Genomic DNA, 23,366 nt, shown 5'->3' on the forward strand with positions numbered 1-23,366 from the left:
AGCTCAGGGGACCGGCGTAGGGGGCACTCTTGTCCGGGAAGGCGTTCCGTGCCGTAGCCCTCACACCGCCGCGGTCGGCGCTGACCCCGAAGCCCGGGGAAGTGCGGGGTGTGGAGGGCGTGTTCCCTCGACCTGTCTGCCCCTGTCCGCGCCCCTGGCGAGCGGGAAAGACGGTGCTTCCGTGACGCCGGGGCTCTGTCCCGCGACCGCCAGCCTGCACGCAGCGAGGCCTCGGCGTTCCCCTACCCAGTACACACAACTTGAGCAAACGTGGACATCAGGCTCTGGCGGGGGAGGAAAATGAGGCCCCTCTGATCATGTCTGAACTCAGACAAAATGTGAACGTAGTCCAAGCCACGAGCCCTGCCTAATACGAGTGACTGCTGCTTCTGGACCGATCACAGATTTAGCTGTATCTAATCTTCCTGCCTGTCAGATAAGATCGATTAAGGCTTCCTGTCAGGGCATCTCTTCCTCTTGTTGACATTTTTCTCAATCCAGAGCAAAGCCCCCATCCTTAAAATGTTTCCCCAAATTACCGGCCACGCATCCCAGTCTGCTAAGTACTTTCCAACATCTGACCACTGACGTTTCCAGGGTGGTGGTCTCCCTCCCTCCTTCCCTGCGATGAGTAGGAAACCCAACTTGTTTCCGTTGCAGGGGTATTCCTGGTGATGTCTGGCTTTAGGACTTTGAAGGGCCCAGCGAGCCTTCACGCCTCTCTCTTGCAGGACTGCTCACTCCTCGCCCTCCCCAGAGAAATGCCCCTCCCTCACAGCAGAAATACTCTGCAGTAACAATACTCACAGCCTCCCATGTCCTTGCCTCTCATGCACAGGGCAGCCGACCCCAAGCCAGCTTGATCTCCTGACTTCTCCAAAAACAGCTCTTGCTAAGCTCTCCGGTGATTTCCCACTCCATTGCTAGATGCGACTGACCTTTCTAGTCATCTTACACGAACCCCAGCAGCATTGACACGTTGGCCACTTCTTGACTCGCAAGACACGTCGTCGTCGCTCTCCTGGTTTTATTTCTGTTCTCTGACTGTTCTGTCTCTGCCTCCTCCACAGGCCCAAGGTCTTCTGCCTGGCTGTTCGTGGATGGAATTCTTTAAGACTTGATTCTGGGTCCTCTCCTCATCCCATACTCCCTCCCTTGGCAATCTCGTCCACACTTGGCTTGAATTACTGTTCATCTGAACATGGTTTGTTAATTTATATATCCTACCAGCTCCAGATCCACATATTCAAATAAGTACCCACGTGATACCTCATGGATGTCTCAAAGGTACCTCAAACTCAACAAGTCCCGACTGAAACCATTTTTTTCACTCTCCACCCCTACCCTCTTCAATCTGTTCTCCTTCCAGGGTTGACGCCCTGTGCTCCTACACCAGAACCCCCCTAATGGAAGACAGCCTCTGAGGTGGCCCCCATGGTCTCCACCTCCTGGTATACAACCCTTGTGTGGTCTCCTTCCTTTGAGTGTGGCCGGGGCCCGTGACTTGCTCTGGCCAATAGAGTCCAGCAAAGGTGTCAGGATGTATGTGATTACGTGGATATGATTCTTTCACACGGGTTTGTGACACCCATCCTGCCTGGGGACTCACCCTCCCTTGCTGACTTTGAAGAAGCAAGTTGCCATGTCGTGAGCCACAGTAGAGGAGGACAGCAATAAGGAACTGAGGGTGGCTTCCGGGTGATGGCAAGAAACCGGGGCTTTCTAAAATTTTTTTTTTAAACGTTTTAATTTTTTTTGAGACAGGGAGAGACAGAGCATGAACGGGGGAGGGTCAGAGAGAGAGGGAGACACAGAATCTGAAACAGGCTCCAGGTTCTGAGCAGTCAGCACAGAGCCCGATGCGGGGCTTGAACTCATGAACCGTGAGATCATGACCTGAGCCGAAGTTGGAGGTTTAACCGACTGAGCCACCCAGGCGCCCCTAGAAACCGAGGCTTTCAATCCAAGAACCCATAAGGCGATGAACGCTACCCATGGTTATCTGAGCTCGGAAGCAGATCCTTCCTAGTTGAGCCTCACGTGAGACCCCAGCCCGGGCCAACACATGACTGCAGCCTTGTAGAGGACCCAGCTGCGCCCAGACTCCTGACCTGTGGAAACTGCGGGATACTAGACGGGTGTGGTTTTATTTTTTTTTTTAATTTTTTTTTCAACGTTTATTTATTTTTGGGACAGAGAGAGACAGAGCGTGAACGGGGGAGGGGCAGAGAGAGAGGGAGACACAGAATCGGAAACAGGCTCCAGGCTCCGAGCCATCAGCCCAGAGCCCGACGCGGGGCTCGAACTCACGGACCGCGAGATCGTGACCTGGCTGAAGTCGGACGCTTAACCGACTGCGCCACCCAGGCGCCCCTATTCTACACATTTTCTTTTTTTTTTTTTTTATTTATTTTTTTTTAAATTTTTTTTTTCAACGTTTATTTATTTTTGGGACAGAGAGAGACAGAGCATGAACGGGGTAGGGTCAGAGAGAGAGGGAGACACAGAATCGGAAACAGGCTCCAGGCTCCGAGCCATCAGCCCAGAGCCCGACGCGGGGCTCGAACTCCCGGACCGCGAGATCGTGACTTGGCTGCAGTCGGACGCTTAACCGACTGCGCCACCCAGGGGCCCCTTATTATTATTATTTTTTTTTTTTTTTTTTAGACGGGTGTGGTTTTAAGCTGCTGAGTTTGTGGTCATTTGTTAGGCAGCAGTAGATGCCTGACACACTGTCCATCACCAAGTCCTCTCAGTTTCATCTTCTGAATGTCTTCTGGATCCACTCCCTGACCCCACCCCCGTCAAGTCTGTGTCACCAAATCACAGCCTCCTGTCAGGCTTCTCTCTTGGGGCTTCTCTCCATCCCTTGTACTTGTCTTTCTCTGTCTTGTCCCAGGGCGTTTTCTCAGGTCCCCTGGCTTGAAATGTTCTCCTCGACCCCCTTCTCCTGGGTAAATTCCATTCATTCCTCAGATTTCAGCTGAGTCATCAATTCCTCAGGAAAACCTTTCTTGAGTGCCCCAAGCACCCTTTACAGCTGTTGTCATAGTTACAGTTTTACAGTCGTTTATGTCATCATTTCGCGGATGAACCGTATCTCCCGTCAGAATGTGAGCAGGTGGAGGTCAGGAGCCATGTTTGGTCCTACACATAACTGTACCCTGAGCACCTGGCACGTAATAGGTGCTCGTATACATTGGTTGGATGAATGAACGAGTGAAAGACTATGTCCATTTTTGAAGTTCAAAGTGCATGACACAGCCTTCCTACCTCAGGAATATGAGGAAGGTTGGAGCCAAGAGTGACGCCCCCTGGGTACTTGCTCAGGACTGCCCAAGCCTACTTGACTATTTTGCTCTTAGAAAAAAATCATAACTTCGGATTTTAAGAACTTGAGCTGTCTAGAGACAAGGAAAGGGAGTACCTGATGTCCCAGGATGTTATCAGCTGCCTGTGTGGCCAATGATATTTTCCAGTTTGTGGCCACAATACCTCCCATCCCTCCTGCTCTTCTGAAATGTATCCCTGCCACCTTCCATCGAGAGGTAGGCTGTGAGTCGTCTCCCATGGCCCTGGGTGAACTGTGACAGCTTTGACTTGTAGAGAATGGAAGATGGGCCGTTGTATGACTCCCAAGGCTAGGTCCTAAAAGGCCATGCAGCTTCTGCCTGATGCTCTGGAGACACTTGCTGGGGACTTAGTCGGTCAGCGACTAAGGAGTTCAGCTGCTCCGGGGCTACCGTGCTGGAGAAGCCCCAGATGGGCGCTGTATTCAGCGATGCCAGCCGAGCTCCCAGCCAATAGCCAGCCTTGGCTGCCAGCCTCGTAGGGTGAGTCATCGAGGACATCCATCCCTGAGGAAGCCTCAGATGACCCCAGCCCCGGCCAATATCTGACTATGACCTCGTGAGAGACCCCAAGCCAGGACTGCCCAGCTGAGCCCTTTGAGAATTCCCAACCCACAGAATCGCAAGCAAAGTAAGCAGTGTTTTTAAGCTGCTAAATTTAGGGGTAATCGATTACACAACAATAATACCAGGAAGAGGAATTTGACGGGGAGTGCTGACACATCAAAAGGCCAAAACGTCACTTCTCGGCCTTTTGGCTAAGGTCAGGTGCAAAAACCCAAAACATAAGGGACTATCTTTGGGACCAGGTCAGCAGGTAACCAGAGGGGCCTGGAGAAGACTGTGGGAGGCCCCCCACCCCCGATGGGCCTGGAGGCTGTAAATGAGGGCTTCACAAAAAGTGAGGAAGGTGGAGGAAAGAATACCATTGTTACGTACATTCAGCACAGCCGTTACCCACGATATTGTGGGAAATAGAAAATGTACCCAATGAACTGAAGAATCTGGCTAAGGAGATTCCCAGGGAAAACACTGGAAGTGCCAAGTGCACAGACAGCAAGGATCTCGAGTGTCAAGCCCCCGCCCTTGTGGGATTCCTGACCCACAAAATATGAACAAAACGGAGTGATTGTTTTAAGCTGCGAAATGTGGGGGCCCTTACAAGGGCAGCCGTAAGAATTGAACAGCCTGATAACCACACCTGTTTTGTGCACTGTGACAGACGGCTTGGAAAATGAAAGACGGCTTGGAAACCACAAATAACCGTTGTCTTCCAGGGCGGTGGGAAGGATTTTATAGCAACCCTGGTTTGGGGAAGTTTGAATCAATGTCAGAAAAAGTCTCTCACACTGTGAAAAAGTGATCGACTTTACTATGCCTATTGTGAAGAAGGGGAAGAGAACTTAGAACACCGCGTGCCTGTTGCGGGCCTGTCACTAGTTAGGCGCTTTGCATATGATAATTTGATCTAATCTCTTAGCCTTTTGAGGAAAGTAATGTTGCCTGTTGGGTAGGTCTGCAGAGGGCTCCCCTTGAATCTTCAGGTGAGAACCGATGAGCACGAGCACGTGAGTAAGATAAGCACCTAAGGCTGGGGGAAGGTCAGGAAGGAACAGGGTTAGTAATTCTCGAAGTTCACACTGGGCCAGAAATAGTTCCTGCATCTGCTAGCGGGAGAGGAACATGCTCAAAATACAAGGGATGTGTGTGTGTGTGTGTGTGTGTGTGTGTGGGTGGGTGTGGGTGGGTGCCTGAGTGCCTGTGTGGAGTGCACAGAAATGGTGAAAGGGCTGGCTGTCAGGGGGCCTGAACTGGACACCTTCTACCTGGGGCCTTTGAAGTCAGGTGTGGGGGCACCTGGGTGGCTCAGCCGGTTGAGCGTCCGACTCTTGATCTCAGCTCAGGTCACGATCCCAGGGTCTTGGGATCAAGGCTCGCATCAGGCTGTGCACTGAGCATGGAGTCCGCTTAAGATTCCCTCTCCCTCTCTTCTCTCCCCCACCCACACACACTCTCTCTCTCTAAAAGAGAAGAAAAAAAGTCAGGTGTGATTTTTAGATTCATTTTGGGGTAGAGGGCAGGGCACAATGGCATGAATAAGCCCCGTGTTCACAGCTCCGTAAGGAATGGAGAGGAGTTGGGTGGGTGGGTGGGTAGGACTCGAGGTCTCAAGTTAACTTGGGGTCATTTCACAAGGGGTCCTAAAGGCAAAAAGGATGACTTTAACTCAGTGGGGGAGCCGCAGACCTTTTCACGATTAGAAAAATGTCAGTGTCCTTAGAAGGCAATGGAAGGGCACGTGCTCTCCTGCTTGCGCCCTCTGTCTGCAGACTGGAGCCATGTCACGGGAGGACAGACCCTTCTTTCAGGGCAGAAAGAAGCCCAGAAGCCTTGGAACCCCACCCACTTCATACTAGAAGGGAAATGTGGCCCACTCGGAACGCCCCTTTTCAGATTCACTCTGTTGGCTTTTCCTCATCTAAACGTTGACCTGCCCGAGGGCATGGTGCGGGACCTTCTTCGGTCTGCAATTTATTCACTTCCAAAACCGTCTTTATTAGTTCTTTGGCTTTAAATACGTCTGTGTTTGTTTTTTTTTTTAATTTTTTTTTTCAACGTTTATTTATTTTTTTTGGGACAGAGAGAGACAGAGCATGAACGGGGTAGGGTCAGAGAGAGAGGGAGACACAGAATCGGAAACAGGCTCCAGGCTCCGAGCCATCAGCCCAGAGCCCGACGCGGGGCTCGAACTCACGGACCGCGAGATCGTGACCTGGCTGAAGTCGGACGCTTAACCGACTGCGCCACCCAGGCGCCCCAAATACGTCTGTGTTTTGATGGCACACCCGTGCATGTCTCTGGCCTTGGCTTCCTCTTGGAACTCGACATACCTGTATCCCCACCTGTCCACTCAGCAGCCCCACCTGGATGTCTAATGGGCATCTCAAATGATGCCATTTACAATATATGCCAAACACAACTCCTGCCTTCTCCCCAAAACCTGTTCACGCCAGTCTTTCTCAAATCATCTGCCCAGTGGCTCCTGCCCAACCTAGGCACCGGCCTCAGTTCCTATCTTTTCCTTACGCCATACGGCCAGTTCAGTAGGTGGATCTTACCTGTTCCACTTCCGCGATTCTTCCACATCCCATTTCTGTGACTGTGACCCCAGACCAAGCCCATTACAGGCATGCCTAATTTTATTGCGCTTTGCTTTATTGTGTTTCACAGATACTGCAGTTTTTACAAGTTGAAGGTTTTGGGCAACCCTGTGCCGAGGAAGCCGATTGGCACCATTTTCCGACAGCGTCTGCTCACTTTGTGTCTCTGTCGCATTTGGGTAATTCTCGCAATATTTCAAACTTGTTCATTATAATATTTGTCGTGGTGATCTGTCACCCGTGACCTCGGATGTGACTACTGTCATTGTCTGGGGACACCGTGAACCGCGCCCATATAAGTCAGAAAAGTGAATCGATAAATGTCCTGTGTGTGTCCTGTCTGCTCCCCCCGCCGGCCACTGCCTCGTCTCCACCTGTCCTCGGGCCTCCCTGTTCCCCGAGACACAACGATACTGCAATTAGGCCAGTTAACAGCCCTACGATGGCCTCTACGTGTCCAAGTGAAAGGAAGGGTCGCCCGTCTCCCACTTTCAATCAAAAGCCAGACATGAGGAAGCTCGGTGAGGAAGGCCGGTGGAAAGCTGAAACAGGCCGGAAGCGGGGCCTCTCGCACCGAACGGTCGTCCAGGTTGTGAACGCGAGAGATGAGTTCTCGGGGAAATTAAAAGGGCCACTCCAGCGAACACACGGATGGTAAGAAAGCGAAACAGCCTTATTGCTGGTACGGAGAAGGTTTTGGTGGTCGGGATAGAAGACCCAGCCAGCCACAACGTTCCCGTAAGCCAAAGGCCAACCCAGACCAAGGCCCTGGCGCTCCTTGTGAAGGCCGGGAGGTGAAGAGGCTGCCGGAGGAAAGTCTGGAGCGAGCAGGGGTTGGTTCAGGAGAGAAGCGTGTCCGTAACACAGAAGTGCAAGTGTAAGGTGAGGCTGCGAGTGCTCGTGCCGGAGCTGCGGCAGGTGCTCCGGGAGACCCGGCAGGATGAAGGTGGGGGCGGCTGCCCTAAACAACAGACGGGCGGTGTGGACGGAGCGGCCTTCTGCTGGAAGGAAACATGATCGAGGGTTTTCACGTTGGAGAGCAGACGTCAACGCCTGGCTCCAGAGCCCCAGGGGACAGGCTCTCTTACCAGAGGCCGGTGCGACAGGGGACTTGACATTGATGCCAGTGCCCGTTCACCGTCCGGAAAATCCTGGGGCCCTTCAGAATTATGGGAAATATACTCCACCAGTGCTCCGTAGGCAGAATGGCACAGCCTGGATGAGCGCACGTCTGTTCACGACGTGGTTTTCCAAATATTTTAATCTCACTGTTGAGACCCAGGGCTCAGAACAAAAAAAGAGACTCCTTTCAAAATATTAGTGCTCACTGACAACGTACTGGGTCACCCAAGAGCTCCGATGGAGAAGGACAACGAGACGAATGCTGTTTTCCTGCCAGCTATCACAGAACCCATTCTGCAGCCCGTGCATCGGGGGGTCGTTTTGACTTTCAAGTCTTTACATTTCATGAGGCTACAAGTGTCATCGTGATTCCTCTGAGGGATCTGGGCAAGGTAAACCGAAACCCTTCTGGAAAGGATTCACCACTCTCTATGTTTTATATTGAGAACATTCACGATTCACGGGAAGAGGTCAAAATACCAACATTCACAAGAGTTTGGAAGAAGTTGATTCTAACCCACACGGACAACATGGAGGGTCCAAGCCTCCCGTGGAGGAAGTCGCTGCCGATGGGGTGGAAACAGCAAGAGAACCAGAATTGCAAGCGGAGCCTGATGATGGGACTGAATGTGTGGCCGCGGTCTTGGGGGAAATCTTGGACGGAGGAGGAGTTGCTTCTTGGGGAAGTGGTTTCTTGAGGCGGAATCTGCCGCCGGTGACGATGCCGTGAAGACTGTTGACGTGACCACAAAGGATTTGGAAGATGCATACACTTAGCTGATAGAGACGTGGCTGTGTTTGAGAGGACGGACTCCGGTGTCAAACGATTCCTACTGTGCGTAAAATGGCGTCAAACGGCATCACGTGCCACAGAGAAATCGTCCACGAAAGGAGGAGTCACTTGATGTACCAGACCAACCTCGTTGTTGACTAATTTAGGAAACTGTCACAGCCACCAAGCAGCCGTGAACATCGAGGCAAGATCTTCCTCCAGCAAGAGGATTCTGACTCACTGAGAGCTCAGATGATGGTTAGCATTGTTTAGCAATAAAATACGTTTGAACTCAAGTCTGTACATTCCTGTAGACATGAAGCTGTTAACACACCTGACACACGACAGTGTCGTGTAAACACAACTTTCATGTGCACCAGGAGACCAGTGAGCTCACTGGACTCACTTCGCTGTGATATTTGCTTTACTGTGGTGGTCTGGAAGCGAACCCCCAAGATCTCTGAGGCATGACTGCATTTTCCTGAGGCAAATCACGCTGCCTCCTCTCTGTTAGACACTTGTCCTCCTACAGTTGATTTTCCAGAAAGGGAGAGAGATCATTTTAAAACATAACTTCGCCCACTGCCCTCCCCTGCTTTAAGTCTCTCAATTGCTTCCCATTTGCGTAGCATAAAATCCAAATTCCCTGCTATGCTTATGAGGCCCTCCATTGTCTCACTGGGCATTGGCATGAGTACCTCTGACCTTGGGAGTTTCAAACCTTGACTGTGGCCCTGACCCCTGGGCTCCTCCCTTTCTCCAGGATGCAGCGGGCTCTGTGGACCTCAAGACTGGGCCCTCGTTCCCTTTGATTAGAACAACTTTTTCCTGCTCCTCAAATGGCTGCCCCCCCTCCCAGGCCCCAAACTCAGCTCAGAGCTCACTTCCTCAAAAGGATTTTCTGGACCTCATCTCAGGCACGGAGATGAGCCATACACGTCTTACTTATTGATATATTTGACTTTTCACAAGTGAGACTTGATTGAGCATTTTCTGAGACCATTTAACCAGGAAAATAAATGTACTAGGAAACTTTTACACCTTATCCACTTAAGACACTGATAAATATGTCACCATAATTCACTTTTTAGATAAAAAATATTTTTATTACTTTATTTCCACCCAGTACCTAATTTTCTGCTATTTGTAATGGTCGATTTCTTTGATTCTTTTTTTTTAGGAAACTTTTTTTACTGAAATCCACACTGAATCCAAGTATATTCCTTGATGAAGTTTCACAAAGTAAATACACCCGCCGACGAGGACTCAGATCGCAACACGGAATATTTCCTGCGCCCAGAAACCACTTCAGTCACGACGTCCCACGGTTGGCACTAGGGCCACGGCTTCATTTGGTGGGGGGTTGAACCTCATATAAATGGAATCACGCAGTGCGCGCTCTTCCGACCCGGACTTCTTTCGCTCAGCACCATGTAGGTGAGACTCATGTGAACTGTTAGCAGGCGGACCTGACCTTGTCTTCTCACTGTGTGATAATCCCTGGTGTGGATGCAGGTTCCTTACGAACATGTTCTGGCATCTGTGAACAGCTGAGTCGTATCCAGTCTGAGGCTCTAACAAATACTACCGGTAGGAACATCCCAAAGCGTGTCTTTTGGCGAACACTGGCACCCATCCCCAATGGCACATGCCCAGGGATTGGAATCCTGGGCCTGGGGGTGTTTACATTCAGTTCAGTTCATACTTTCCTTTGTTGATTTTTTTATTGTGGTAAGATATACCTAACAGCAAATGTATCATTTTAGCCATTTTTTTTAAAAGCTTTTTTGTTTTTATTTATTATTGAGAGACACAGAAAGAGCATGAGCATAGGAGGGACAGAGAGACACAGAATCCAAAGCAGGTTCCAGACTCTGAGCTGTCAGCACAGAGCCCGATGTTGGGCTCGAACCCACAAACCACGAGATCATGACCTGAGCTGAAATCAGAGGTTTAACCCGCTGAGCCACCCAGGTGCTGCCTTTTGCCTCTGTTCGAAAACCCACATTAAAAACACATCCAAAGGGGGCACCTGGGTGTCTAAGTGGGTTAAGTTTCTGACTTCGGCTCAGGTCACGTTCCCACAGTTCGTGGGTTCCAGCCCCGAGTCAGGCTCTGTGCTGACAGCTCGGAGCTTGGAGCCTGCTTCGGATTCTGTGTCTCCCTCTCTCTTTCTCTCTCTCTCTCCTCCCCCACTTACGCTCTCTGTGTCTCAAAATAAACAAACATTAAAAAAAAAAAAAAAGGGAAATTAATCCGGCAATTCTCTCCAACTGAAAATAAGTAGTAAACTTTGGAAATATTGTTTGTTTCCATTAAACCTGGTTAAGTAAAATCATCAATTGGTTTTATATAAATAAAATATTTAAACTTCAAAATATTTTTAATTTTAATATGCCTAGTTTAAAATTTTTCAACGGCTTTTCACCTACTTTATTGTTCTGCAAAAAAAATTAAGCACAAATTTGATTTTTCCTTTTGCTTTGTGCTCCAGTATTGCTAGGCAGGGTACTGACTGGTTGCCTCGGGGTGGGAGTGGGGACTGTCTGAGGAGCATGAGAGAACTTTCTTACCGGTATCTCAGTAGGGTCTGAGTTACAAAACTGTACAGATTTGTCAAAACTCAGCAGATGTTCCCTTACAAGCAGGGCACTTCATTGTAAGTTTTGGATCCAAAGGAAAAGACTGCGAATAACGGATGCTAGTTAACGTTGGAGGGGAATTTACTCTGAAGGCATCAAGAATAAAAATGGATTAACGGATGGCTGCCCAGATGTGATAAAAGTCGAGGAAGATGTCAACGGTACCGCTGGAAATTTCCATAATACAGTGTTGGGGCAGCTCCAGTCCTCTAGAATTTGCTGGTCCATCTGAGAGCTCTTCCAACTGGAGTTTCTCCGGGTGGAATGACTGGGGCAGATCTGGATACAACATCCTGAAGGAGAAGTGGGCAAACCTCCAGGGGCTCCATCAAGCCTTGGAGGAGACAAGGGGCAGAAAAGAGAATTTGGCCCCGGGCAAGGGGAGATCTGTGGTTCGCTCCCCAAATCGGGTGGGCCCTGCCTTCCCCCCCCCCCCCACCAACCCCCTTTTGCCTCATTTTCCTTCCATTCTGTCCAGCACAGGATGACAGAGGTGCTACTAAGGAAGTCGCGAGCCCTTTCTAGATTCCGTTTATTGCTCGCACAGACTATGGAAGGAAGAATGGCCGAAGGTGGCCAGCTCCCCGGGGCCGTTGTGCAGGGTGACACGGAAAAGAGGCCAGGTGAAAACATGGAAGCCCGGACGGCCCGTTGCTGGGGGCCGCTTCCCTCCCTGGCCAAGCTCCTGCCCTGCCCGTCGCATCCCACGAACAGCAGGAGGGGTGTTGTCAAGCCTTGGATCCATCTGTGGTTCGAGCCTTGCCTGAGTGGCCTATGCGGGTCCATGCGGGCTGCCTGGGCCCTCCACTTCCTTCTCGGGTTTCCTTCGTGCTCCCGCACTCCCAACACCGTACCTTCAGGGACCTCTGGAGGTGTAGACGGGGCACCCAACCTGGCTCTGAGGGAAACACAAATACCTGGTAAGCTTGAGAAAAGATGCCCCATGTCACTCAGGAAATGGGAGTGAGAAACAATCAGATGCCTTGGAAAGGCTTACAGGGAGCGATGCAGACAATCGCTTTGAGCTTTTTTTTTTTTTTTTTTAACGTTTATTTATTTTTGAGACAGAGAGAGACACAGCATGAACGGGGGAGGGGCAGAGAGAGAGGGAGACACAGAATCGGAAACAGGCTCCAGGCTCTGAGCCACCAGCCCAGAGCCCGATGCGGGGCTCGAACTCGCGGACCGCGAGATCGTGACCTGAGCTGAAGTCGGACACTTAACCGACTGAGCTACCCAGGCGCCCCAAGCTTTTTTTTATTTTTGATGTCTATTTCTTTTGAGACAGAGAGACAGAGCATGCATGCGTGAGCACAAGCATGGGAGGGGGAGAGAGGGCGAGAGAGAGAGAGAGAGAGAGAGAGAGAGAGAGAGAGAGAGAGAGAGACAGAGAATGAATCCCGAGCAGGCTCGGAGCTGCCAGCGCAGAGCCCACGTGGGGCTCGATCTGCCGAACGGACAGATCATGACCTGAGCTGAGCTGAAGAGTCTCATGTCTAACCGACAGAGCCACCCAGGTGCCCGGACAGAAAACTTTTTAAATTAGTGCACCTCTGGGGCACCTGGGTGGCTCCATTGGTTAAGGGTCTGACTCCTGGTTTCGGCTCAGGTCATGATCTCAAGGTTTCGTGAGTTCAAGCCCCGAGTCGGGCTCTGTGCTGGCAGCGGCCGATCCTGCTTGGGATTCTCTCTCTGCCCCTCCCCCCGCTCATGCTGTGTCTCTCTCAAAAACAAATAAACTTTAAAAAAAACTATCTAAAAACAAACTTTTTAAAATTAGCGTACCTCTTGCCACTGCACTCTCTATGTACACTTTCAGAACTTAAGGACTGTGTTATTCCAATGCTATTTAAGCTGTTCCAGAACACACAGGAATAAAAGCAAGACTCCCAGGGCGCCTGGCTGGCTCAGTCAGTGGAGCCTGCAACTCTTGATCTCAGGGTTGTGGGCTTCAGCCCCATGTTGGGTGTCGAGATTACTCAAAAATAAAATCTTAAAACAAACAAACAGCAAGACTCCCAATCTTTTCAGAGGGGCAGCTTAACACAGACACCCAAATCAGGAAGACCGCACTTACAAAAAAACCACAGAGCAATACCTCGTAGGAATTCTGATGCAAAAAAATCCTACAAAACACTGTGGGAAAGGTAAAACTCTGCAGATAGTGAAAAAGATCGTGACTGTGAGACACTGCGGGGAGGGAGAGATGAACAGGCAGAGCACAGGATTTTTAGGGCAGTGACACTGCTCTGTATCGTACTCTGTGGTGGACACACTATGTGCCCGACATTTGTCCCAACCCAGAGAATGTACAGCACCTAGAGTGAACCCCAGTGTCACCTAGGGACTTTGGGGGATAATGATGGGTGGGCTCATCGACTGCAACAAAAGGACCACTCGGGTGGGGGATACTGATCAGGGGGTAAGTCATGTGTGTGTGGGAACAGGGGTACGTGGGAAATCTCTATCTTCTGCTCGGTTTTGTTATGAACTCCAAACTGCTCTAAAAAAAATCAAGTCTATTAAAAGAATCCTACATAAAATTATATACAAACCAAATTAAGCAAGACCTTGACCCCATTAAGACGATTCTACAGTTGGGTTAAAACCAGAAGCATGGCTCATTATGGATGAATCCAATCACAAAATACTCCACATTGATAGGCAAAAGGGCGAAAATAAGAAAACATGTGATTATCTCCACAGATGCCAATGGCACCCACTAAATTCAATATTCTTCCCTTAAACTTTTTTTTTTATAAAAATTTTTTAAATGTTTTTATTTATTTTGAGACAGAGAGAGACAGAGCATGAGCGCGGGAGGGGCAGAGAGAGAGGGAGACACAGAACCCGAAGCAAGTCCAGGCTCCGAGCTGTCAGCACAGAGCCTGAGGTGCGGCTCGAACTCACGGACCGTGAGATCATGACCTGAGCCGAAGTCGGACGCTTAACCGACTGAGCCACCCATGCGCCCCTAAACAAACTTTTTTTCATGGTAGTAAATCAGTGAAATAGGGATGTCTGCCACTAAAGGCAGTGTAGATGGGACAGGCGCCTGGGTGGCTCAATTAAGCGTCCGACTTCGGCTCAGGTCATGATCTTGGGGTTTATGGGTTCGAGCCCCACATGGGGCTCTGTGCTGATGGCTCGGAGCCTGGAGCTGCTTCAGGTTCTATGTCTCCCTCTCTCTCTGCCCCTCCCCCTGCTCGTGCTCTCTCTCTCAAGAATAAACATAAAAAAAAAAATAAATAAAGACAGTGTAGAAAACTCCCCTCCTCTGCTGAAGGCGGAAGTGTAACGCAGACAGTTTTTCAGGGCAATGATCTGACAATTTCAACGACATACCATTTGCCCGGCCACTTTAATTCTAGAAGCATGTGCAAAGTACACAGGATGTTCGCTGAGTACCGGTCTTGGAGAAACCTCGGAAACCCTCTCTACACCCTTGGTGAGGTTAATGTGGGCAAGAAGGCTCTGCCCCAGGCCACGTGGTGGGCCAGGGGGGCCCCGTGAGGGAGGGGCTTTTCCTCTTCACTACTGTGTCCCTGGTGCCGAGGACAGTGCTTGCTCGGCACGCAGCGGGGGCATGGTCCACAGCGCTGAATAGACGATCCTACTGTTGGGTTAAAAAAGTTGCAGAATCGTATGTACAGAATGGTCCCATTGGCAGAAAAAGAAAAAGACATTTTTCCCAGATACATATGCTTGCAGATGCATGGGAAGGATCAAAGAGGTCACCCAAGAAATTGTTAACCGTGGGGACTCCTGGAGAGAGGGAGGAAGGTATGGGGCAAGAAGAGAGAAGGAGGACCCAGACTGTCCACGGCAGGCCTTCTGTAATGCTTGCCTTTTCCTGGGGGTGTGTATTGCTTTTAAAATAAAAATCTAGTTTGGGAACAGTTACTTAACCTATCTGAGCCTCAGTTTCCTCATCTGTAAAACGGAGAGTAGTAAGAAATACCTCCCCCAGAGGGTCACCGTGACATGTGAGGAACGGACAAGATCACGCACAGAGTCTCCTGGTACCTGCTGTTAATGAACATATGGTATTGCTGTTATTACTGAAAGAAATACAGAAAAAACAAGGAACATTTTTTTCTTAAGTGTATTTATTTTGAGAGAGAGAGAGAGCACGAGAGCAAGCAGGGGAGGGAAAGGAAGAGCGGGAAAGGCAGAGAGAGAGAGAGAGAGAGAGAGAGAGAGAGAGAGACTTGGGAATCCAAGCAGGCTCTGAGCTGTCAGCGCAGAGCCTGACTCGGGGCTCGCCCTCACGAACCACGAGATCATGACCTGAGCCGAAACCAAGTCAGACGTTCAACCGCTTAACCGACGGAGACCCCCACGAGCCCCAAGGAGCACCTGTTACAAGACTGTAGGGACCCAGCTGCACCGGCCCTGGAACTGGCCCCACACATCCCACTTTCGGCCTTTGCACTTGCTACTTCCTCTCCCTGGAACGTTCCTTCTCAGGAGAGCTGCCTGCTCCTTCCTTCACCTCATCCGTTCTCTGCTCGGATGAAACCTACCAGACAGGTGGCCTAACCAGCCTTCCTAAACCTGCACCCTGTTTCCACACCATTACTCCCCGGCCTCTCGACCCACTTTATGTTCTTCTTGGCCGGGAACACTGCCTGCCATATCGTGTGTTTTTGGTCTGTTTCCCTCATAACAGTATGAGCTTGAGAAGAAGCTTTATCTCCAGCAATGAGAATGATGCCTGACGAAGAGCAGGTATCCAACGAATACTGTGAAAGAATAAGTAAACGTTGTCTGAAATACAGCATCAAAAGAAACTTGAAAACCGCCTCTAACCAGGGTGACCAGGAAAACCTTCCCAACCTTGAAGGCAACGGGAGAGGATTGCAGGGCGGTGGGGGGCAGCCGGTCCCACCCCAGGCAAGGGGGTGGGAGCAGAGAAGAGGGGCCTGGCGGTGGGGCTCCGAGCGGACCCCTGGGAGTCATGTGCCTCCCACACTTTGCTAATCTGCAGGGTCGGGCTTTTGAAGGACCGAAGTTCAGGAGGTAAGACTGGGTGTGGTTTTCTTAAGGACCATTCCCATTCTCCAGGTGGGAGGTAAGAACCTGAAATAAGAATGTGGCAGCAGGGACAGCGGGGACAAGGAAGATGCAAACTCATTCACTCATGCCTTCATTAGCGCTATTAACAAGGGAGAATTGATGGCTCCTGGACGCCAATTGTGTGGGGTGGGGGGGCTGAAGGACGAGGAGGTGTCTCCCTGTCAGGGGTCTGCCCTGGGTGGTTGAGGAACACGACAGGAGGCACGGGTTTTGCAGGAGAGCAGAGCTCAGGTTGCACTTGCTGTGTCTTTAGAACCTGTGGGTGTCGAAAGGCAACAGCCAGGGGCATCTGGATAAACCCCACGAGAGCTCTAGAGAGCCCAGCTGGGCCGAAAGTCAAGTGTGGACTCAGCCACACGGGAGGGAACGCCACAGGGATCATACGGATTGTAGTCTAGAGATAAGTGGGCTACAGAAAGGGACACAGGACACGGCAACACTTAAAGGGTGGGCTGACAGCTGTCTCAGATCTGAGAAGGAAGGGTTGAAGAGGAAGCAAGAACACGAGACCCGGCCGGGGGTTTTAAAAAGCATGAGGTTACTGTCAGTGTTAAATGCTGCAATATTTAGGCAGAAGAAAATTAAAGGGTCTACTTGGCAGTAAGGGCTTCCTCAGAGACTTCTAGAAGTTTCCAGTACAGTGATGGGAAATGTAGACCGAGGTGAAATTCTGTGATAAGCAAGCAGGTGAGGAAGTGAAGACAATGAGAACAGAAGTTATTTTCAAGAAACTGGGCTGTGAAGGAAACTAGGACAGTGATTACGTCCCAGCGAGGTCTAACAAGTTCGGCTGGAGAGAGTGGGTAAGACAGAAGGTAGGAGCTTAAGGTTTGGGAGCCAGCTCGACGGTGAGGGGTGACAAGGTCCACGGAATGCTTATTGACTTGGATGTCTAAGGGCACGTAGCAGATTTCCGAGGTCAAGGCGGGGCAGGATCCGGAGGGGCAAGAAGACGGTACCCCTAGTGTCATCTGCTGATGGCAGATGGACAGCGAGGCAACGACAACGACGCAGCAGCGCAGGTCTAGCCGGGTAAGATGCCTGGGTGCTCCCACGACAATCCAGGAGGCCTCTCGGTCACCAGTTTAAAACCTTATCGCTTCTAGACCCATCTAAACCCAAGGACAGACATTAATAATCTGATAAGCTCTGGGCTTCCCCGGTTGCTCTCAAAAGCGATGCCACTGTCTACCTCTGGGCAGTGTGCGGTGGCCAGTGGCTCGCCGTGGGCTCTCGGCCGTCTTTAGAGAATGCAAGGGTCCACGGCAGCAGGGGCCCGGTCAGTGTGTCTCGGACCGCAGCACACAACAGGTGCTCGCTCAGCGCAGGCGGAGAGTGAAGGCTGCGCGGAGCCGGGGCTCGGTCTCCGGCACCGTCAGCAAGGCTCGTGTCCCCCTCCTCAACAAACCTGCTTCCGTTCCACAGCCTGGAACGACCCCCTCCTTCTCGACCCCCGTCGCTGGTGGCTTTGGCTGCTCTTTCAATACCCCCGGCCTCCCGGGACCCGCGGCGGTCGGCGACCCCGGGCGGCGGCCCGCGCAGCGACTGCCCGGCCGGCCGAGACGCCCTTGGCCTTCGCGTCCACACGCGGACGCGCGGCTCGAGCTGCGGGGCGCCGGCGCCTGCCTCGCGTCCTCTCTTGGTGCCAGGGCTGCCGACGGGACGGCACTCCGGACGGACCGGCCACACGGCCACTTACCCGGCGGCGCGAGGATCCTGGCCGGCACCTGGGTCGGGACGCTCGCCGGGAGGGGCGTGGCCTCCGGGCCCGCAGGCCTCTGGGAGTCGCGGTCCCGGCTCAGCCTGCAGCGGCCTCGCGGAAGGGGAAGTGGAAGGACGAGAACTACATCTCCCAGGAGGCTCCTCGGTCGCCTCGGGCGGGGCGGGGCCGGGGGCGCGGCCAAGATCTCGGCCCCCAGGCCCAGCGAAGAAAGCCTCCAGAAAGCCTGGGAAAAGTCCCCGGAGTTCCTCCCAGTCCGTGCGGCGTGTCCGAGAGCTGCGCGCCGTGGGAGTCCCGGCCCGAGACCCCCGGAGCTCCGCCGCTCATTCCCAAATCAGGCCGCTTTCCCCCGCGCTCGGCGCCTGAGCGAGACTGGCCGCACCCCCGCTCTCAGGTTGCTCTCTCTCCAAGGCCCGAGGCCAGAGCAGAACTTGCGGGAGGGAGGATCCGCGGAGGCAGCTGGTCTCTGGTCCGGCCTTGAAGGCCGCTGCCAGACGCCCCACATGGGAGTGGGGAGGCGAGTTAGCCCCGCTGCCCAAGTCCAGGTTAAAGGTGAGATGAGGGTGCCTAGCCCTCTGCCGGTGGAAAGATGACGGTTGGAAACTGGAGTTTGGAGTAGGGCTCATGCACTTGATTGAGTGGAGGGGAGGTGACAGGAAAAGAGTGTGGCTTGTATAGGTTATCGTCCATAGTCAGTGGGGTGCCGTGAAGGGGCAGCGACTGGCGCAGTGACGGTGCGTTTGGGGCTGAGAGTCGGCTGTGCTCTGGCTATGGTTTGTGATGCGCATCTGACGTCTGAGTGGAGGTGTTGAGTGGACCTGAGGATAGAGGGGCCGACAAGGATAGAGATGGGCTTTGCATCAAGGGCACACGATGGAACAAGCCAAATGGGCCAGGGCAGGGGTGACAGGGAAGGACACAGAGTCCTGAACGTGTATGCCCTCATTCAGAGGTTGGTCAGCAAAGGAGACTGAGGATGGCCAGTGACAGCCTGAAGGATTGGGGGTTTTTGAAGTGGACTTTCGGGAGGGAGGGAGTGATAACCCAGGAGGAGTGCTTCACTGAAGGAAGGTTGAGCAAGCTGAAACTTGAGACAGAATCCCCGGGTCTGGAAATGGTCGCTGGAGATCTTGGCCAGGGCAGGTTCCTTGGAGCGGAGGGGAAGAACGGCCTGACTGCAGAGGAGAGAAGGGGAGTGAGGTGCAGAAGTGGAGACAGCTAGTGTAAACAGTGCTTTTAAGGAATGTTGCTTTAGAGCAGAAAAACGAGGCAGAGCCTAACCAGGGATGGCAGGTCCAGGGGGATTGTGTCTCCTCTTTCTCCAGACGGAGAGATTACAGCTTTGTAGAATGATCCAGAGGGAGGAGGGATTAGTGATGCAGCAGAGCCCCTGAGAGGTCGGAGGGGACCGAATCCAACGGCTGTGTGGAAGGCTGGCACCACACCGTGTCTTGATGGAAGGTAGAATGCCTGGGCAAGAATAATGGTCCCCCAAATATGTCCGTGTCGTCATTCCCAGAAACTGTGAGTGTGTCACCTTACATGGCAAAAGAGGTGTTGCAAAACCTGATTAAGGATTGAGGGCCCTGAGACAGGGCGAGTCTCCTGGATTGTCCCGGTGGGCCCAAATATCATCATGAGGTTCCTTAAAAGTAGAAGGAAGAGGGAGGCACAAAGGTAGATGCATTGTTACTGGCTTAGAAGCTGGAGGAAGGGGGCCACCAGCCAAAGAACGTCGGTGGCCTCTGAAGCAGGAAAAGGAAAGGAAACGGATTCACTTTCGAGCCTCCAGAAGGGATGTAGCTGTTCTGAAAGCACTAGCCTCTTCTTCAGCCTAGTGAGTCCAGGGCCTCTGGGAGAATGTGACAAGTGTGCATATGAGAGGAAGGAGTTGATGCTTCAAAACAGTCCCCCCTCAATGGCATCAGAGCTCATCACAGTGGCCTTTGTGTGCTGCTAGAAGCCACATGCAACAGAGGTTTTGCAGGGGGACCTGCTCTCCATCTGTGTCTCTGTGGACACCTCCTATGTCAGTTTGTCTGGGACAGCTAAAATAATCCCAGGAATAATGTTCCCATCCCTCTTGAGACCTCTCCTATGGACCTGCCTCTCCGACCCCATCCCACCAACTCATCCCCAGTCGCTAAAAATAAGGTGCATCTAAACTGTGCAGCCACTCTGGGAAACAGTATGGAGGTTCCTCAAAAAATTAAAGACAGCAGAACTACCCTACGACCTAGGAATCGCACTACTAAGTATTTATCGAAGGGATACAGGCATGCTGTTTTGAAGGGATACGTGCACCCTGATGTTTATACCAGTGCTATCACAGCAGCCAAAGTATGGAAAGAGCCCCAGATGTCCGTCGATGGATGAATGGATAAAGAAGATGTGGTATTATATGCAATGGAGTATTACTCGGCAATCAAAAAGAATGAAATCTTGCCGTTTGCAACTACATGAGTGGAACTGGAGGGTATTATGTTGAGTGAAATTAGTCATTCAGAGAAAAGACAAAAATCCTATGAGTTCACTCATATGAGGACTTTAAGACACAAACAGATGAACGTAAGGGGAGGGAAGCAAAAATGATATAAAACAGGGAGGGGGACAAAACCTAAGAGACTCTTAAATGTAGAGAACAAACAGAGGGTACGGGAGGGGTTGTGGGAGGGGGAATGGGCCTAAATGGGTAAGGGGGCACTAAGGACTCCTTAGTACTCCTGAATCATTGTTGCACTATGTGCTAACTTGGATGTAAATTAAAAAAAAAAATATATATATATATATATATATATATATATTTGCATAAAAATAAGGTGCATCTGGTTATGTAGGCTAGTGGCTGAGATCTGAGATTGAACCAGAGGGGAGCCAATGTGAACCCCCCCTCCTGGTGGGCAGGACCTGTTGGGGGGCTTTTGTAAAAGGGCTGTTGAGAAAGATGTTCTTGAAGCAAAGGCGCACAACCAGAGAGGAGACCCAGGTGACAATCCTGAGTCGTCACACCTCAGCCCCAGTCTGGGCACTGGCAACCCAAGCTGCTTTGGGTCCTGGAGGAGGAGACGACTGAGTTGGGCTACCTGTGGACGTGACTGTCAACTTGACCACATGCTATCTGCAGGCCCTGCCCCAGCCCAGGAGGGCAAGCTCCCCATTCCCCAACTGCCCATCCCATCGCCCTCCTTCCAAGGCTCCTGGCCTCTTGGGCGCAGTTTTGATCTTCAGCCCAAGCTGCCCAGAGCCATGGCGCTCTAGACTTCAAGCCATGCCCCGGGAGGGTCCTCCGTGTTTCCCTGAACTGCTGGCACTGGGGGCAGCTCCCTCTAGTCAGGAGAGGGGCAACCCACAACCTAACACGGGGAGACTGAGTCTGCATCATGCTCATGGATCCTGACACAGGTCTTGAAAGAAACTTCCAAAACACCCATGGCTAGGAAGTAGGAATGAGTTTATCCCCTAGGAGCTCGTGTACCAGAGAATGGTCCCGGGACAGGCTGTTTCCCTGGTGCTTAGTACTCTGGAGACAAACCCCATGCCGGTGGTATCCATCTCCCAGGGAGGTGGACGCACCATCCACTGTGAGAAGTCGCACGGGGGGTCTCGTCTCCACCACCAGTCTACTCCTCACTTTGCTGACAAAGGGTGAGAGGTTTTAGAAACATCCACCAGCATTAGATACAAGAAAAATGCCCTTCCTAGTTTAGTATTTACACATTAGACTCAGTAAAGACACCACATCAGTCATACTTCTGAAGGGTAACTAACTCCAAATCCTTTATTTAATAAAACGGAACATTTGTTGGTAACCTAATACACAAACTCCAAGTGTGATAAATGCAAGGCGTTCAGGGAGGCTTTGCTTCTGTCTGGCAGAGGACTGGCAATGCTGGGGAATGCACCTGCCTCCTGTGTCCTGAATGAATGCACCGTGTCCTGAATGAAGTGGCAAGTTCAAGCTTCTGCTCAGGCCAGGGCCGCCAGGGCCGAGGTCTCCCTCTGTCCCCGACACTAGTGCCCGGCACGGAGGAGGGTTTCAGCACTTCTGCCCCAGATCCACACAGTACCTGGGAAGCCTGGGCACACTGCAGTCCCTGGAGAACCGCGGTAGCTCTGTAGGATTCTTCCTGCGGCCTGCAGCTCCCACCCTCAACCCAACCCGGGGCTGGGGGGTCCCCAAGAGATACTCGCTTAAGAAAACAGGGATAGGGGCCTGAATGGGCTGGTCATCCTGGACTGCCCTGCAACCCACTCACTGGAGGAAGAGGGCAGGCAGATCGGGAGACATTCAGGCCCCTGCCCCACCACATCTGTCCCCAGGGAGGCTGGAAACAGAGCAAGGGAAGGCACACCCACCCTTGCAAACCTGGGGCGGCGTTAGTCACCAAGGCCTCCAGACGCTCTGGGCTATGCGAGCAGCGGTCAGGCTGCCCAGGGCTGCTGGCACCAAGCTGGCCCTTCGGCAGGCGCTCGGCTCAGTTCAGCCTCGGGGGCCTCCTCCAGGTCGGAGCACAGGTCGTCGCCGGGGCCCGGGGGACTGGCAGAGGGGGACCCCAAGACCCCTCCCGTGGGCCAGCCGCTTCGCCCAGGGGCTCCCGGAGACCGGCCAGGGCGTCCCCCAGCAGATCCCGGAAGCTGCTGCCCTCGCGCAGAGGCATGGACTCGAGCAGGTGGTTGAGGAGTTCTGCGGCGACGGTGGCATCGATGGCCTGGCACGTGGACACGAACGTGTGCACCTCGTGCATGCACTGGATGTAGCCGGCCGCGAAGCGCTCGCTTGCTTCCGCCTGCAGCTGCTCGCGCTCTGCACCGGGAGTGGGAGGGATGAGAGCGGCGCCCCGTCCGGTAAGCAGCGACTGCGGTGCCAGGCCCGGTCCAGCCCGCGGGGACAGGGCCACCCGGGAGACCCGGAGGAGCCCCGGGCCAGCGGGCTTGTCCCGGGGCGCCGGGCGGGGAAGACCCCATTCCGAGGCGGGGGCGGGCCGGGCGAACGCGCCCCCGCCCGCGCGCCCCACCGCCACTCACCGCGCGCCCGGCCCCGCAGCGTGCCCTGCACGCGCCGCACCGTCAGCTCCAGCAACCCGGCGTTCTCCAGCTTGGCCTGCACCTGCGCGGGGGGAGCGCAGGGGGCGTGTGGGGGGCCGGTGAGGCCGGGCAGGGCCGCGCCCCCCGCTCTCCGCCCAGCAGCCCCCGGGCGCCCGCCGGCCCGCGCGCCCGTCTCACCTCGGCGCCGCCAGCAGCAGCCGCAGCTCCTGAAGGCTCTCGTTGATCCGCGCGCGCCGCTTCTTCTCCACCAGGGGCTTCCGGGCCTGCGGGAAGCGGGCGACTGAGCCCAGGTCCCGGGCCTCCCGCCCGCCTGCCCGCCCTGCGGCCCCGGCCCGCACCTTGCGGTCCCCCCCGAGTCTCCCAGGCGTCCTCAAACTCTCGGCCCGCACGGTCCCGGCCGGGCGCCAGGGGCGGAGCCATGACCCGCACCGCCCAGAGCGCCGCAAGCGCGACGAGCGCCCGCGCCCCTCGCAG

The 23,366-nt window shown here is 53.0% G+C and overlaps 1 protein-coding gene across 1 annotated transcript; it reads right to left on the reverse strand.

The window, feature by feature from the left end:
• Window positions 1-21,602: 21,602 nt before the first annotated feature.
• Window positions 21,603-23,366, reverse strand: HES6 (hes family bHLH transcription factor 6). The gene is given in 6 exon segments (XM_030327271.1): window positions 21,603-22,298; window positions 22,301-22,447; window positions 22,450-22,650; window positions 22,872-22,953; window positions 23,070-23,155; window positions 23,231-23,366. Coding segments are annotated over 6 exon segments (669 nt in total). The 5' UTR covers window positions 23,313-23,366; the 3' UTR covers window positions 21,603-22,227.

This window comes from Lynx canadensis, chromosome C1 (assembly GCF_007474595.2).
Source record: "Lynx canadensis isolate LIC74 chromosome C1, mLynCan4.pri.v2, whole genome shotgun sequence".
In the NCBI taxonomy this organism is placed as follows: Eukaryota; Metazoa; Chordata; class Mammalia; order Carnivora; family Felidae; genus Lynx; species Lynx canadensis.